Genomic DNA, 15,341 nt, shown 5'->3' on the forward strand with positions numbered 1-15,341 from the left:
CGTCATCAATTTATTTCGACGTTAAAGATGAATGTACAAATTAACTTGGGCATACGTACTGGTGGCCTTCGAGGGCCCGGATCTTCTGCAGTCCCTCAGGATGCTGACTTTCCGTGTCAACGGACGACTTTCCTGCAAGTTATATTATGCTACATGTATTCGCACTGTTTCCCTATAGGTGCCTACTATTAGAACGCCCTGCATATTCAAATATTTTTAAAGAAAAGGCTGCCTACCTTCGACAAGAATTGTAGTGGAAATCTCGGCCTTTCCGAGAGAATTTGTGGCACGGACGGTGTAAGTTCCTGAATCCTCAGGCACAAGTGACAGGATGTTGAGTGCAACGTAACCAAAGTCATGGAAGGGTCGGTACCGATGGCCTGAAATACGCACGAAAATGTTTGTTGCAGTTGCAATATTTGATATCACAATTTTTAAAATAAGTACTGTGACAACGCACCGATGGGAAGCGAGACGCCATTGTGGAACCATTCGACCCTGAGGTCGGCATCGTTCACGGGCTCAAGCCGGCACTCCAGGTGGGCATTCTGTCCTTCGCGAAGGCTAACAGACGTCATATTGGATGTGAAGGTAGGCTTGGTTTTAACCGTTGTCTCCTCGACGACCTCGCGACGGTAGCGGGACTGGTCTTCCAGCTGCTGTATTTTTTGAAGACCTTCAGGGTGCTGGGACTCCAAAATGAGCTGTGACTTGGCTGAAGCAAACAATGAAAGAACAATGTAAGTGAAGCGTGCTTTGGCTACCGATAAGTAGTCACCTGTCAAAACATCTCTATGCGGCGAAGGAACTTCTATAGTTTTCCCTACACATTGACGGCGTCATGCCTACGAAACGAATTAGTAAAGATTATGCTAAGGGTACTTAGCAGATTATTCCTGCTCAATTTTTTTTCGAAGCTCAAAAAGTTTTGCCAAGGAAGTTTACGGTCTCTCAAAGCAAGCCTGACTGAATGCCAACCAACATTGTGACTGTACTATTCATGCCAAGCTGTTTTCGTTTTTCTTATAAGATCGCGATGAAATTCACAGGAGTTTATGGGCACATTATCAATTGGCGAGTCCTCTACTGCTGAGCAGCGCGCAGCCCGTTCAAGCTCTACTATACTTTGAGGTCACTGCAACACTTTTGCTTTACGTAACGTTAACCCTAGACTTGCAGCCAGACATAAGCCACCAAAGTAAACTGCTCTGGTTTACCCACTCCTGGGCTAGTTAGCCAGTTCAGTGTAGACATCTCGGAACAGGTGTAACCGGATTTTACGCAGCGCAGTATAAATGAAACGAAGACACTAGGTCTTCTGGGCTTTGTAAAAAGCGATATTTGACTAGCTTACTGTGTGACAGGGGTAGTCGCGAGCAGCAACAGGGGTGCTCACCGAAGCAGTTTACGCTGCAAGATGTCACGTTTTCACCAAGCGAGCTGGTAGCCTTGCACGTGTAGATGCCCGAATCCTCTGGATAGAAGCTCAGGATGTCCAAGGCAACGTAATCAAACTCGTGTGCAGGCCTGAATCGATGTCCTGTGAAACACGAGACGTCAGCTCAGGCATTCAGACCAGTGCATTTTTTGACAGACATAGGATATCAAATGCTTACGCACCGACTTTGATAGGCACACTGTTTCTGAACCACTCGACCCGCATGGTGGGATCGCCAACAGGCTGCAGCCGGCACTCTAGGTGTACATTGGCGCCTTCTACAGTTTCCACGTTATGCAGCGGTCGGCTGAATGTGGGTTTCTGGGTGATTACGCTTTCCTGGTGCTCCTGGCGGGTGTAGCGCGAGTGGTCTTCCAGGTGCTGGATCTTTTCCCAGCCTTCTGGGTACTGCGACTCGGTTATTACACCGGACTTGCCTGTAAAAGAAAGTAAGAGCTGTCAGGGCCCCTTTCTCATCATATAGGCATATTGAACGCCATGAAAATATTGGGAAAAGCTCGCTCCTCCATACAGGCAAGGGCAAAGGCAGAAGAGCGTAGTTGCTAGGTGCTGTACGACCTATTTATGTGAAACATGTAAATTACACTGTACTGCAAGTAAGCTTCATAGTATAGGCGCCATTAGTACAGTAAGTGAGCGAAAAGCAACGACAAATGAGCCAACTCAAATTTTTTTGCTTTGTTTAGCTTTTTGTACGAAATGGTTCACCTTTTCCTGTGCCTTCGCCTAATGTATTCCATTCAACTCGCAAGAGCACTCTCTGCAAATCTTACCGATAACCTTGATGCATGAGGTTGAATGCGCAGATCCAAGATGATTGGTCGCTCGCAGAGTGTACTGTCCGGTATCTTCTGCAACCAGGTTTAAGATCTGAAGGAATGCCCGGCCAAAGTCGTACTTCGTAATGAACCTATGACCTGCAAGCGCACAAAGATAAAGCTCGTAAATTTTCTCACGATCCCCGTCCTATTCACGGGCAAATAAATATTTGCTGCAGCGATTTTGATATATATCTAATTACCACTTGGCAGCGGGCGACCGTTGAAAAACCATTCAACCTTCATAGTCGGGTCCTGGACAGGCTCAATGGCACACTCCATTACAACAGACTCTCCCTCTTTCAGTGGCCCCTTGGGATCTTTCAGGGGAACCTGCACGGGACAAAGATTAGAATGAGACTCATATGTGTTTCCGCTTCAGTATTTTTGCTACTACGATCGTAGTGCGAATACGTACCTTAAAGTACGGCTTAGTCCTTGTCACTTCTTCGATGTGGTAGCCACTGTGGTCGACACCCGACCCCTCAAGGTACTCAATTTTGTCAAGCCCTACTTCGTGGATTGCGCTTGTGTCAACAGCAGCTTTTGCTGGAAACAGCACATAATAAGCGATATTTAGCATGTACACAGACGAACTACGAAAGCAAGAGGGTGAAAACGAAGCTTAAACATTCCGACCAGTGTCGTTAATACACGTATATCATGAGAGACACTGCTAGCGTACCTTGCACTTGAATCTCCTTCTTCAGTACATCCGTTCCAAGTTTGTTGGTGGCACGGACTTCGAAGGTGCCAGTATCTTCGGGGAATGTATATAAAATGTCTAAAGCGACGTATCCGAAGTCAAAGTACGTCTTGAAGCGATGACCAGTAGCCAGTGGACGACCATTGTGGAACCTGTTAAAACGTACTTCATAAGCATTTGCATTCTGGCACGTATGATCTTAATAAGAGGCCCATTATGTAAAATGAAAAAAAAGCGCTCAGAGCGCAAACAAAAGCTGGATCAAAGCGGCACTGTCATCTGTTCACAGATGAATCGCAGGGGCTCGTACGTGTACAAGCACGCGCGCGAGCACGAGAAACCCGGCTAGAAGGCGCATTTCCCTTTACCGATTCGCCAATGTGTTTCTATCGTAATTCTTTCACAGACGCTTAATTTTGGGGCTCCAGAACAGCGCCCGATTACGCCACAATTACATATAGCGCGTTTATAAGCATAGGATTTACAGTCGAATGCCTCCGAAATCATTCGTTATACAGGTGACTTCGTTGTAAAGGTTGCGCACCACGCCACTTACAAAAAAGCCGGGACAGAATTATTCTTTCGCTATAGAGGTCATTTTGCTGTATAGGCGTTCGTTATAGATGCGTTCGACTGTATTTACTTTGTCTCTACCCTTTCGAATTTTACTTCGGCATGACAGGGCACACAAGCAAATGCGCTTCGTAGAGTTGCGATATCTCAACGTTTGTTTGCTTTCCCAGCAGGACAAGGGAAAAAAACCTCTCCTCGCACTCGTACAAGGCAACTGAAGCGTGGCTCACACAGGCATCACTATTTAAAATAATAATTATAACACTTCCTTGTTTCCATTCCTTCCAAAAGCTGTAGCGTCTGACGAACATAAACTAACTATGCAGTTTTGCAGTACATATAAGGTGTACTTTTCATTATTGCGTAGTTTGTTGGCGTTGTGTCTTAGTTTTTCCTTAATGGTCTGGCAAGTTTCTCCTCAGAATAATCGCCACGTGTAACTGGGATTTCGTGAACTACCCTCAGTGTACAAAGCTCATATGGTATTTTCTGATTCACACGCGTATCCGGGAATTTTCACCCGTTTTCCGGGAGCAACAAGTATGAAGCTTATTAGGGCCTGAAGATGTCGCAAAAGCGCCGTAGCTTTTCGACAGTTTATTAATATTGCGACGTAGCTTGTGGACGCGTGGCCCAACAACTCGTTTTCAGGGGTTTGTCAACTCCGTGCGTTTTTTTTTTTCGTCCGTTCCTTGTTTACTGTTTCGAAGAAAATGTCCGCTGTCTTGAAACGGCCGAACCTATAGTTAGTATAATCTGTCGATGCTGTCACAACGCTGACCTGCGGTGCGTTACCACATGATCCCCCAATTGATAGTGGCATCTTGTTTTGTCTTGCTGTTGTGAACGTTCTTTCTACCAAGATGTGTTTTAAAATATAGGCAATATATACCATTGTCTGGGAAGCCCGTTCTTTAATGCAGCTCGTGCGGGGAAAAACACTTACCATTCAACTTTCATGTCGGGATCACCCATTGGTTCCAGGCGTGTCTCGAGGTGGACACTTTGACCTTCCTTTATGGAATTGGGTCCTTGAAGCGGTTGTGTGAACTTTGCCTTATCCTTTATGGAGACCTAGATTGCAGGGGGCAATACAATGTCGCAACACAGTGTCAACTTTGTTCTACCGGAACGGCAATTGCGAGGAATTTACCTCTTCGAATTCGGATCGTTGGTAGTGCGAGGAATCTTCCAGATGCTGGATCTTCTGAAGGCCACCAGGGTGCTGAGTCTCCTTAACAATTGACGCTTGAGCTGCGATGTAAGTTTGTAAAATTCGATGTAAAAATAAAAAGATAAAGATCTGCGCTCCATTGCGCTCGTTCCACGGCTACTTACACACGCAGATGAGGCGGGCCTGCGTAGTGGCTGAGCCAATGGAGTTGGTCGCTTGACAGGTGTACACACCCGAGTCGCGTGCCTCGACTCCGCGAATTGTTAGAGAAACGTAACCAAAGTTGAAGAAAGTCGTAGTTCGAGAGCCTAATGGGGAGAGACAAGGTCATGCAACCAATTAGATCAAAATTCTAATAAGACTCGTTATATAATGCTTGAAAAGGAATGGAATGTAGTCTGTAATGTTCACATTACGTTAGCAGTCCTAGAACAATGCGAACTGGTAATGGCTACCAGTAAAGGGTCCCTGTTACTTGTGATCAAAGGTATGTGGTTAAATGTTGCACTTACTAGCTTCCAGTGGACGTCCATCTTTGAACCATTCGACGCGCATCGACGAATCTCCACTAGGCTCGAGGCGAGCTTCGAAGTGCACTGTGATGTTCTCCTTGACATTCAGCTGATCCCTTAGACCTGTCTTAAAGTTGGGCTTCATTGTTGAAACCGGTTCGAAAATTATTTCCTTAGGCGCGTGCTGGGCCATTTGATATGCTTCCAGCTCCTGCGTCTTTCGTATGTAAGCCTCTTGCTCCGGAATGCCCAAGTCTCCAGTGACAAGGCCTTGCGCTGAGAAATAAACAAATGAAAAAGCGTTGGCATCAGAGTTCCACATTTCTCAGTAAGAATGCATCTGGAACCACTCCCATTAGCATGGTGTTTACAAAGAAATGAGCCATAAGTCGAGTGGAAGTAAACAATAATTCCATTATTTTCTCATGGTACTCAATTGCACTAACGACACAGAATTGCGGCGGAAGTGGGGTAAAGTGTTTAGGCATTTCTTGGTAAGTTCGCTGTCGCCGCAACAAGTTTGTCCGCGTTTATTATGCTTAGAAAACAGACGATTGTAAATGATCGGATGCACGGAAAGAAGCCCCATTTATACTCTTAAGATTTCTCCAGAAAAAGCTTGAATTTAACTGCCGAGTTCCTACTTTTAAGCAAACGAGTCACCTTGACTCGTTTTACTGTTTCGCTTTAAACATCAACTAAATAATTCTGGGGATTATTAGCAGTTACGTTCAAATGATAAGTTGTGAAGACTCTAACTGGCGTCGTAATACCGGTGAGAAGAACTGCCCCTCACCTTTCACTCTCAAGGTCGCTGTAGAGACAGCCTCTCCCTTGGCGTTAGTGGCCCTGCACATGTACACTCCGGAATCCTCATAACGAAGTGACATGATGTTCAGGGCGACGTAGCCAAAGCTGAAAGTGCTGTTGATGCGCGACCCTGTAAATTTGCAAAATGCATAATTGTAAGCAGAGGAAACACTCAGTATATCAGTGAAATGGGGAAGATGGCTTTGCAATCTACGCGTAAGGCCGCATGCAAGTGGGATCTTTCAAAACATTTTGTAGCAAAATAAACACCTGTTGTCAGTGGCTGGCCGTTAAGGAACCATTCCACCTTCATAGTGGGATCGTTTACAGGAGTCAGCTGGGCTTCGAAGTGGCAATTCGATCCTGTGGCAAAAAGAAATACTCGCATACATTAGTCGCTCGTTAGCAAGGGCGCTATACGATTGCAACCACGTTCAACACTGTTTGAAATGGATAGTTCTTTCATACGGTTAAACCGATTTTAAATAAAAGCCCAGTCATTGCAAATCTACTTCATGTTCTGAATTGTAAACAGTGCGCTTTACCTTCGAGAAGGTTGTCTTTGTTGCTCAGTGGCCTGATAAACACAGGCTTTGTAAGAGTTGCGGTCTCGTCGATGGAGAGCTGTCGGGAGTATTTCTCAGCGTCTTCCAGTTCCTGAATGGCTCTGATACTGTCCTCTTGGATAGCTTTGCGTTCGATTGCTGGCCGAGCTGTAGCACAAAAGCCGAGAAAAGGGAGGGGGTTTCGGGGAGAGGAGTCACTCGAATGCATCATAGGGCAAGTAATGTTAAAGGACACCGACACAGAAAACGTACGCTCACCTGTGCATCGCAGTGTGGCCGTGGTCGTCGCCTCTCCGGCTTCGTTGGCTGCCCGGCAGACGTATACGCCAGAATCCTCAGGATAGACATGGAGAAGCGTCAACGCCACATATCCAAAGCGATACGTGGTCATTACACGGGAGCCTGAAATATAGAGTAAAAATTCACTGTAACTTTAAAGAACATAATCGCTCTAAGACAAAGTGTTTGCGTGGCAGACGCAGTTGCGCACAATAATAATTTTCAAAACTGAATGACTTTAACAGAGAGGTCTGTTTGCATACTTTTCTCTTACACACACATGTGGCAACCGTATAGTTTCACACTCCGCAGCGACCGGGAAATTTTACGCGATAGTGCGCAAACGAAGCACACGAAGCACTTCTTGAACACATATTACGGACTGCTGCGCACTCACTTGCTTCAATAGGGCGTCCGTTACAAAACCATTCGATGATCATGGTTTCGTCCCCGATGGGAATCAGCCTAGCGTCGAGGTGGCCGCGCTCGCCCTCGTGCAAGATCAAATCCTGCAAGTGTGTAGTGAAGGCCGGCTTCTGGGGCGCCCTCTCGTCCTCCGGTCCCCGCACTGGCTGATAGGCGCGCTCCACGTGACGCAGCCAGATGGTTTCGCGCGGTGGCGACTTCCTGCACGGTGGCCACAAGAAAACTGAAAGTTGGCGACAGCTGCTACACCTTTATTCCTCATGTCTCAAACACCTCTCGGTTATTAGTTTTGGTGAGTCAAGATTATTGTGAGCCAAGATTCCAAGACCCCCAGAATCTTATTATTATCATTATTGTTGTATTCACACCGGTAAAATAAACGTCGCCATTTTGCAGGGCCCGCTCCCTTAGCCGTGGATTCGCTGGTGATGGAACCCCCCCCCCCACCTTTTTTTTTCTCTCTAAATTATTTATGTGACTGATGCCCTTAATATTTAAATGTAAAATCGGATGAAGCCTGATATACGTTGTGGCACGGGCAGGGGCATAATATTTTATTTGTTCTTTTTAAATATCCCCAATATAGTGCCTGTACTTACTCGGGCGATATAACTTTACTTGGCTTGGGAAGGTGAAGCGACCATGGCTCGCTGTGCTTCTTCGGTTCAGCTGCAATGAGCAAGGAAAAGCGCGGCGGGATTTTTCGATTCATTAGCGATTCATGCCGAGTGTCACACAAGTAGCAAAACATCGTTGTAAAATCCCGCTTATCGAGAGGCACAACTTTATTAGCATACCCATCACATGTAGTCGCGCCCTTGTCGCCGTCGAACCCGCTTGGTTTTGTGCAGTGCACTGGTACCACGCCGAATCTGAGACGGTGGCACGGTTCATGTACAATGCTGAGCTTCCTTCTTGTGTCTCTGCAAAACCAAAACGTAAATTAACGTCGTGTAATCCGCGCTATGGTACGCTGGAAATGGCCAGTGATGGCTGTAGCTGCGTTTCGAACAGCGGTTGCGAGTAAATGCCTCATTGGAACTCACCAATGATAAGGTCGGGCGGCTGTGAGTGGACCTGTCGGCCGTCCTTCTGCCAGGTAATGCGCGGCGTCGGCGTACCCACGGCACGGCAGTGCAGCGTCACAGACTCGCCCTCGCGCACGTTCAGTGACTGGAAGCGCTCGACGAACTTGGGTGCCACCACCTGCTCCTTTTCGATGACCACAAGGTGTACTTCAAAGCGGCACTCGCCGCTTTTGTTGTTGGCGATACAAGTCCACGTGCCGGCGTCCTCCCGGGATGCCGCCGTGATCATGAGTGCGTGCTGGCCTCCTTCGTTGACCAGCAGCTTGTGCGTGGCGTCGTCGTTGACGGGAACCCCGTTCCGCAACCATGCAATGTCTGGGAATGGCCGTCCCGATACACGCAGATCGAAGCGCACCATCTTGCCTTCGGTGACCTCCTGGTCCTGAGGTATTTTGATAAAGCTGGGCTTGAGCGTTCGCGATGTTTCTGTCATAACGAAGCTGGATGAGTCTGCCTGTCTTGGCTCCTCGCTGCAAACGAAAGATTGCGGAAACATGTTCATAACATACAAAGGTTCAGCCTGTTTGCATGGAATACAGGCCGTGCAGCTGAATATTGCAGCATCTACTTTGAGCCAAAGTATGGTCACTTACGCCTTAGGCATAGATTCTATAACCAAGTGCGCAGAGCAGGCAACGCAGCCTTGATTATTTTCTGCGAGGACTGTGTAATAGCCAGCGTCTTCCGGCAGAGCCATGTGGATGCGGAGAATGTAAGTCGAGCCTTGCTGCTCCATGATCACCCTCTGCGATGCTTGAAGGCGCTCGCCGTTCCGGAACCAATAAACCTGCGTTGACGAAACAGAGCCAGTTCCAATGGGGAACAGGGAAAGGTGCTTCTGATTATTTACCTGTGCTGGAGGATTGGAGGCGATTTTCACTGTGAACGTGGCATCGGATCCTTCCAGAAGCTTGGAGTTGCGAGGTCGTGCCTGAATCTGAGGTGCAGAAATGGGCGCGCCCGGAATGGCCGGCTGAGGAGCCTGCTCACGTCCAATCAGGAACTGGCGGAACTCCACTTCGCGTAAGAGCCGGTACTCGAATGTGTCCACTCTGAAAGTCTGCGAGTAGAACAAACACATACCCATTCATAGGCTATTACGTATAAGCATGAAGGACGTCATATGCATACGCGCATATGTACATTGCCTAACACATTAAGTTTATGATTTAGTATTGGTGCTCAATCTTATTCAGCCTGCACAAAATGACATTAATTGTTATGCTTGTTGTGGACTCATCACGTGTATGTTATGGCATTTCACAACAACGATTAGCAAGTGATCAGCATCTTCAAATCACAAAATAGATGCACGCACATGAAGACATTCGTGGGCTTAATGAAGCATTGTGCGCAACACTAATGTACATTACAACTATGTCTGGTGTCGCGTGGAAATTTTATCCGCCGACTGTGACCCGGTCGATGAAGTCGACGTGAACGAGACAGTTGGCCCACTCAACACAGACGCTGTCTCACACATAAGCACCATGTGAGCTTGCGCCCTGTTATTTTGTCTAGATATTTTGTAATCGGCTTCATCTTTAGACATGAAGGCGGTGCCAATTTGTTCACCCATCCATGTATCTGGCAGCATACGTGAGTGTCATGTTATGACGCTCGATTATGACGCTCGATTTTGCACTCATGCAGCAGTTATAGTAAAACATATAAAAGAGACATACACGCCCTTAAAAGTGCGTATAAGGCCGAAACCATTCACTCGCGCATTTTTCAATCACGGAATATATTTTTCCACGCCCTATAAAAAGGGGTTTTTGTATATTGGAGGACTAATTTTCCAGAATGCGCCAAATTTGTTACCCCACTCGTCCTAAATAGGATGCTCTTTTTCCTACGTCTTGTTGTGGTGGTCATCGTTGGTCTCGCTCACTCAAGAAAGCCTTACCTGGTCGTGACCAGCAAAGTAGTGGATCGGCGAAACGCCATCTTGCACTTGTGTCCTCGAATCGATGACTTGTGTCCTTTGAACTGTCGTCATCTGTTGCATCTGACCACGCATAACAGCTGCCGCCGCCGCTGTAACGGAAAGGAGCGAAATTTCATCAGCTTATTGTGTAAACCATGTGTAACCATGTGTAACCCATCAGCTCTTTCAACTAAGCCAAGCTTGAGTAACAACATTCGCGGACGGACTGTCATTCGTGCGTTTCCTCTCAATAACAGGCTCATGTAATGTCGTGAAAGTTGTGGCGTTTTGTTTTGCCTTTTTCCCTTGTAGCGCAAGGGGCCGTACTTTGGGACGCTACTGGTAGTTACACTTATTCAGTTTTACATGCTAAAACTATTTTTGTGTCCCACTGGAAGGTAGCAAAGTGGGTGCTTCCACCTCGCTGCCCTCCAATCTTCATCCGTTGGCCGCACCTTCTCTTAAAGCGACAGACGAAGCACTTTAATAGATCGCGGCTCATTCGTGGTTTAGCACTAGCTGCGAAGAACCGGGATGCGTATACGTGGGCACATGCGGAAGAAGCTGCGGGGCCGCGCACTCACCGCGGATGGTAAGGGTAAGCGAGGCCTCGCCCGCAATGTTGACGGCCGAGCAATTGTAGTCGCCGTCATCCTCGGCTGTCAGGTTGCGAATGTGCAGGCAACAGATGCCTGTCGTCGGGTCGTAAGTCACCTGGCGCCTCGGGTCGTTGCGCAGCGGCATGCCCCGCCGCGTGAACACCACCTCGGGAGGTGGGTTCCCGTGTACTTTGACCTGGAACTTGGCATCAGATCCTTCGTACAGCAGCCCGCCGCCCTGTGTGATTGGCTCAAACGTGGGCGGGCTGGCGTTCGGAGGCCCCCACCTGCAGAAGAGGTGCAGAGGGAAGGCATGCGCGTGAGACAGAGTCGCCTGCTCCTGAAAAGTTGCGTTTAGCTCGGCCATGGCTGCTCATTGAACTCTGAGTCAGGGACACGGAACACCGCCAAACCCAGGAACATTCCACGCTGCTTTACAGGAGGTAGAGTCGGCGAGCTACTCCGTGCATCTTAAAAGCTTCCTTTTTTGCCATGAGTGCACCCGTGCAGCAGCCTAATGTGTGACCTGTATCGCCTGGTCAACAGGGACACTGCGGTTGAACGTCGCTCTGAGCATCTGCGAGTGTCACCGAGATACCACCGTGAAATAAAAATCTCAAATAACAGATCAATAACCTAATGATTTTTTTAAATTTGCGTTGCCTATCTTTTTCATTTACTACCAACAATCCCTTCAGCCGGTTTAGGAATTGCAATCGATCTTTTCACTCCACGGAGGCCTGGACGGCCCTAATGGCCACGCTCATCAGGTATACTATGTCGACCTGCCATGAGGATACCGTCATAAGTACACTCTGTCATGAGGCCACCGTCGCTCTGCGCGCGCGCCCTGTGCTCGAACAAGCACTCGCGTTCCCCGTTCCCAAGCGGAGTAACAGTGGCACACATTTCACGGTCCTGGCCGTCGCCAGCAGCGGTGGTCCACATCGCCTCGTTGACTCCGCGTGTCTGTAGTGCGACGCCGCTTGCGGCTCAACTTAAGACCCGCCTGAAGACGAACTGATGCCACAACCTTCACTTATAGTAACACCGATTGCTAGCGCGGTCACACATCCCACAGTTTTTGGAATGCTGCCTGAGAAATACGCTTGAAGTGGACGCTCCCGAAGAAAAGAAAACAAGAAAGCAGGAAACTATGGTGACAGAAGAAGACCAACGAGGCGTGACTCACGCTGGCAAAAGTGTTCGTCGTCACTCATACTGTTGCAGTGCCGGGCGTGAGTCACTACGCGCCGCTTCTCCCTCGCGATTCTTTCTTTGAGGTTTCTCTCGCGAGGGCCACGCTAGTGTTCCCAAAACGTCTCGACCTGAACACCAGTCATATCAGATTCCAGCCGGCGATGCCTACGTCAGTTCGCGCCACGCCACATGCGTGCTGCCGCGTGCATGTTACGAAACCAGCGGTCTCGGACTGCAGCCGACGGAGCGTTTTCGTCACATGCGACGTCCGTCATTACCCACTGAGGAATGACGCGTGAGCACGCCCAAGAATCGATGCTCTGTTTAAAGCTAATGTTGTGTTACCGTCAGTTTCTTTCGGCATTCGCGTCTCACTTGCGAATATGTTCTCTGCTAAATATATCAGTACTGCACGTAAACTTATTTGTGTTTTCATGTCTAACACACCTGTTCTTGCATGTTATAAACAAGTCATTTTCATTTTGTGACCTGACAACACGAATGGGCGACGGACGCAAAGCGCCTGGCTTTGCGTCCTACGCGTTCGTTTCCGATCTGGCTGTTTACTTGATGTCATGCTTCACGGATTGCTACTTTTGGACAGTAAAAATAGAAGGAAACTTCCGTGCTAAATTTTAAACAGGGCATGTGACTTAAGCAGCACGCGAGCAATATGTAACGGCTTTTTCAAAACACATTAAAGGTCGTGTCTTTCTGAGAGCACGCCTATTACGACCAGCCACCCTAAAATAGGACCTAACGTTATTTCTTGCTTTCGCACGGCTACTTGACCTCCTGAGATCTGAATACAGCTCAAGGGACATTATTGTTTTTAAATGTCAGTTCTTATTACTGACTGGCGTGTTACGAACATCAAACTCAAATTTTTTGTTGAAATGCCGCTGCCTAGAAGCCAGAAGAAGGAACTCCATGTATGTGGACAAAGCAGCCATCGCCTCAAGTTTGAGATAGTAAATCCGGTTTTCTTTGCATGAACACATAGATGCAACATGGTGTGGCGGGTTGCCGTATTGAGCTGCATCATGGATATTTAGGTTATTTCGCGGTATTGGAAAAAGCATTCATGTTTGCTCTTTGTCGTTTGCGGTGACACAACGGCCCATGTCAAGCTAGCCGATTTTCTGGAAAGCTGGCAGCAAGAATATAATTAAACCATTTTCCGCGTGCTTCTTATATCACATCCTGGGAGAATATGTTAAGTAACCGCATCTTAGTTCATTCCGAGAAGAATCGAAGGCAATGGGCAATATAATTTACAAGCAGTCACTCGGGAGGTTAAGCCTGTAGAGTGAAATAATTCTGTTAGAAGCGATTTTATTGTTCCTCTGAGATGTACAGTCACAATACTTTGCATTATACTCAGGTTATGTACAATATGGTCGTGTTGTATTATCCATGATCCGAGTGTTTAAGCATACACGCGCAAGCCGTTGAATTCAGATTACGCGCTGCCTGATCTTGAGGAGTGTACTGCATTCTGCATTGCATCCAGGGATTCTACGGTTTCGCCCAGTGCTGCGACGTGGCTGCGACAGCTGTCCTCGAGGCTTATCATTGCGAGCACATCGTGTCCATAGGGTTGCCTCGGACAATGAGGTCTCAGTTTCCTCGCTGGCGGTTGCGCAGAAAAACGCTGGTGGCCCGTTATACAACGCAGCAGCGGCTGCCGCGTGCCGTGCATGGCGCGGCTCCAGCCGGCCGCCGCCACAAGTTTAGCCCGGGGCCCGGGCTCGAAGTTTTGCTGTGCTGAGTCGCATGCCAGCCCCGCCGCCGGGAAACACGTATCTGGAGCGCCGGGCCAAAAACAGACGCCGGCCCGCCGCACCCTCGCACGTTCGCATATTGCGAACGGGCCGCCGCCGTGTGTAGCTGCAGCCGAGGCGCGCGTCGACGCGCGCCTTTCAGGAGGGCGGACCTTTTCGTCCGCGCTGGGCGCTCCGAATACGAAAAAAAAAAATGTTGCGGCGCTGCCGTTACCGCTATATAGATAATTTTTTTTTGTCTTTTTCTATCTGGCCAGCCTAGAAATTACGGCAATAAAAAATGCATTCCCTTTCTCTCTCTCTGTGGGAGAGGGGACTGCGTGTAAGTGTGTGTGGGCGTGTGCGTGTGTGTAGGTGCTTGTGTGCGTGCACGCGGGTGTGTTTTACCCTGGTCGCAAAATCGCTCCTAAAGCCAAGCCGCACATTTGGCGCTCGCCGTCGCCGTTTTCAATGCGCTTCTCGTGCCAATACGATGCTAACGTTTCAGCAAAAAAATGCAATAATGCCGATTGTACTATGCAGCTGCGTGCCAAGAGTCCTTGCGTAAGCGAATTTCCTCTCTCGAGGGCCTCTGCGACGGCCGCGTGACGAAGGCATAAAACGTGCGCCCAGCTACGACGTCGGCACAGAGGCCTCGCGTAGCCGATGAGTTATCCACTAGCGCGAAGAAAAAAAAAACAACAAAATATGAGGAATCTTAGGAACGCGCCCTTCTACCTTGATGCCAACCCATCCTCCTCTTCTGCGTCCCTGAGCCTCCTCATGCTCCGTCACACACGCAGACGGTGCGTGGTTCTCCCCTTTTAGCAAAGCGTCCTTAGAGTGCCCAAGGGCATGAAGTCGTGGAAGCCACGCTGCAGGCAGGCAAGCATCGCATTTACTTGTAGTCGGGCGCGCACATCAAACCGACTCTGTGTACGGCGTGGGCAAATAAAATGATATCATCTAAAGGCAGACAATTTCCGCAAAACGCCGCTTTTCCTGTGCTTTTCGGCTTTTGAAGAAATAAAAAAAAACTCAAGTCAGCAAAAGAAAGGAAAATGCGGGGAAAGGACAAACTTTCGCGTAGAATACCCCCTCTCCCTATTTTCCTCCTATAAACTTCTGGCGGCCTATTTCTCTGAGCAATACAATCGCTGAAAATGCTCACATTGTTCAGAAGAGAACGGACATTTTCTTCAGCGCATTACAGCCGGGAATAAATAATGGAGCGCCCTGCTTCCTAAAGTGCAGAAAGTGCTGGTCACTTATGTGTGTATTTGAAGTAGTAGCTTAGCGCAAATAAAACCACGGACACAAGGAAGACAGACAAGGACAAGCGCTATTCACAACTGTTTAATGGAAGGAAGGATAGTGCATATATATATATATCCTCCTGTCACGCATGCGCCTACCAAGCAGAAGTGAAGCCTGTACA

The 15,341-nt window shown here is 48.2% G+C and overlaps 1 protein-coding gene across 5 annotated transcripts in view; it reads right to left on the reverse strand.

Annotated features, from left to right (window-relative positions):
* Positions 1–15,341, reverse strand: part of LOC142565945 (uncharacterized) — a 224,173-nt gene that overhangs the window by 198,083 nt on the left and 10,749 nt on the right. For all 5 annotated transcript variants that reach the window (XM_075676574.1, XM_075676572.1, XM_075676573.1 and 2 more), the window contains exons 3-27: positions 10,926–11,227; positions 10,321–10,451; positions 9,262–9,471; positions 9,005–9,198; positions 8,370–8,881; positions 8,121–8,246; positions 7,923–7,992; positions 7,295–7,524; positions 6,877–7,020; positions 6,598–6,765; positions 6,323–6,415; positions 6,039–6,182; positions 5,243–5,518; positions 4,895–5,038; positions 4,710–4,810; positions 4,503–4,630; positions 2,963–3,135; positions 2,696–2,826; positions 2,481–2,610; positions 2,233–2,376; positions 1,621–1,875; positions 1,397–1,540; positions 461–715; positions 237–380; positions 60–132 (exon numbers count right to left, since the gene is read on the reverse strand). In XM_075676574.1, coding sequence (XP_075532689.1) covers positions 60–132; positions 237–380; positions 461–715; positions 1,397–1,540; positions 1,621–1,875; positions 2,233–2,376; positions 2,481–2,610; positions 2,696–2,826; positions 2,963–3,135; positions 4,503–4,630; positions 4,710–4,810; positions 4,895–5,038; positions 5,243–5,518; positions 6,039–6,182; positions 6,323–6,415; positions 6,598–6,765; positions 6,877–7,020; positions 7,295–7,524; positions 7,923–7,992; positions 8,121–8,246; positions 8,370–8,881; positions 9,005–9,198; positions 9,262–9,471; positions 10,321–10,451; positions 10,926–11,227 — 4,422 coding nt within the window. The remainder of the gene's footprint in view (positions 1–59; positions 133–236; positions 381–460; positions 716–1,396; positions 1,541–1,620; positions 1,876–2,232; positions 2,377–2,480; positions 2,611–2,695; positions 2,827–2,962; positions 3,136–4,502; positions 4,631–4,709; positions 4,811–4,894; positions 5,039–5,242; positions 5,519–6,038; positions 6,183–6,322; positions 6,416–6,597; positions 6,766–6,876; positions 7,021–7,294; positions 7,525–7,922; positions 7,993–8,120; positions 8,247–8,369; positions 8,882–9,004; positions 9,199–9,261; positions 9,472–10,320; positions 10,452–10,925; positions 11,228–15,341) is intronic.

This window comes from Dermacentor variabilis, unplaced genomic scaffold, assembly GCF_050947875.1.
Source record: "Dermacentor variabilis isolate Ectoservices unplaced genomic scaffold, ASM5094787v1 scaffold_12, whole genome shotgun sequence".
Lineage (NCBI taxonomy): Eukaryota > Metazoa > Arthropoda > Arachnida > Ixodida > Ixodidae > Dermacentor > Dermacentor variabilis.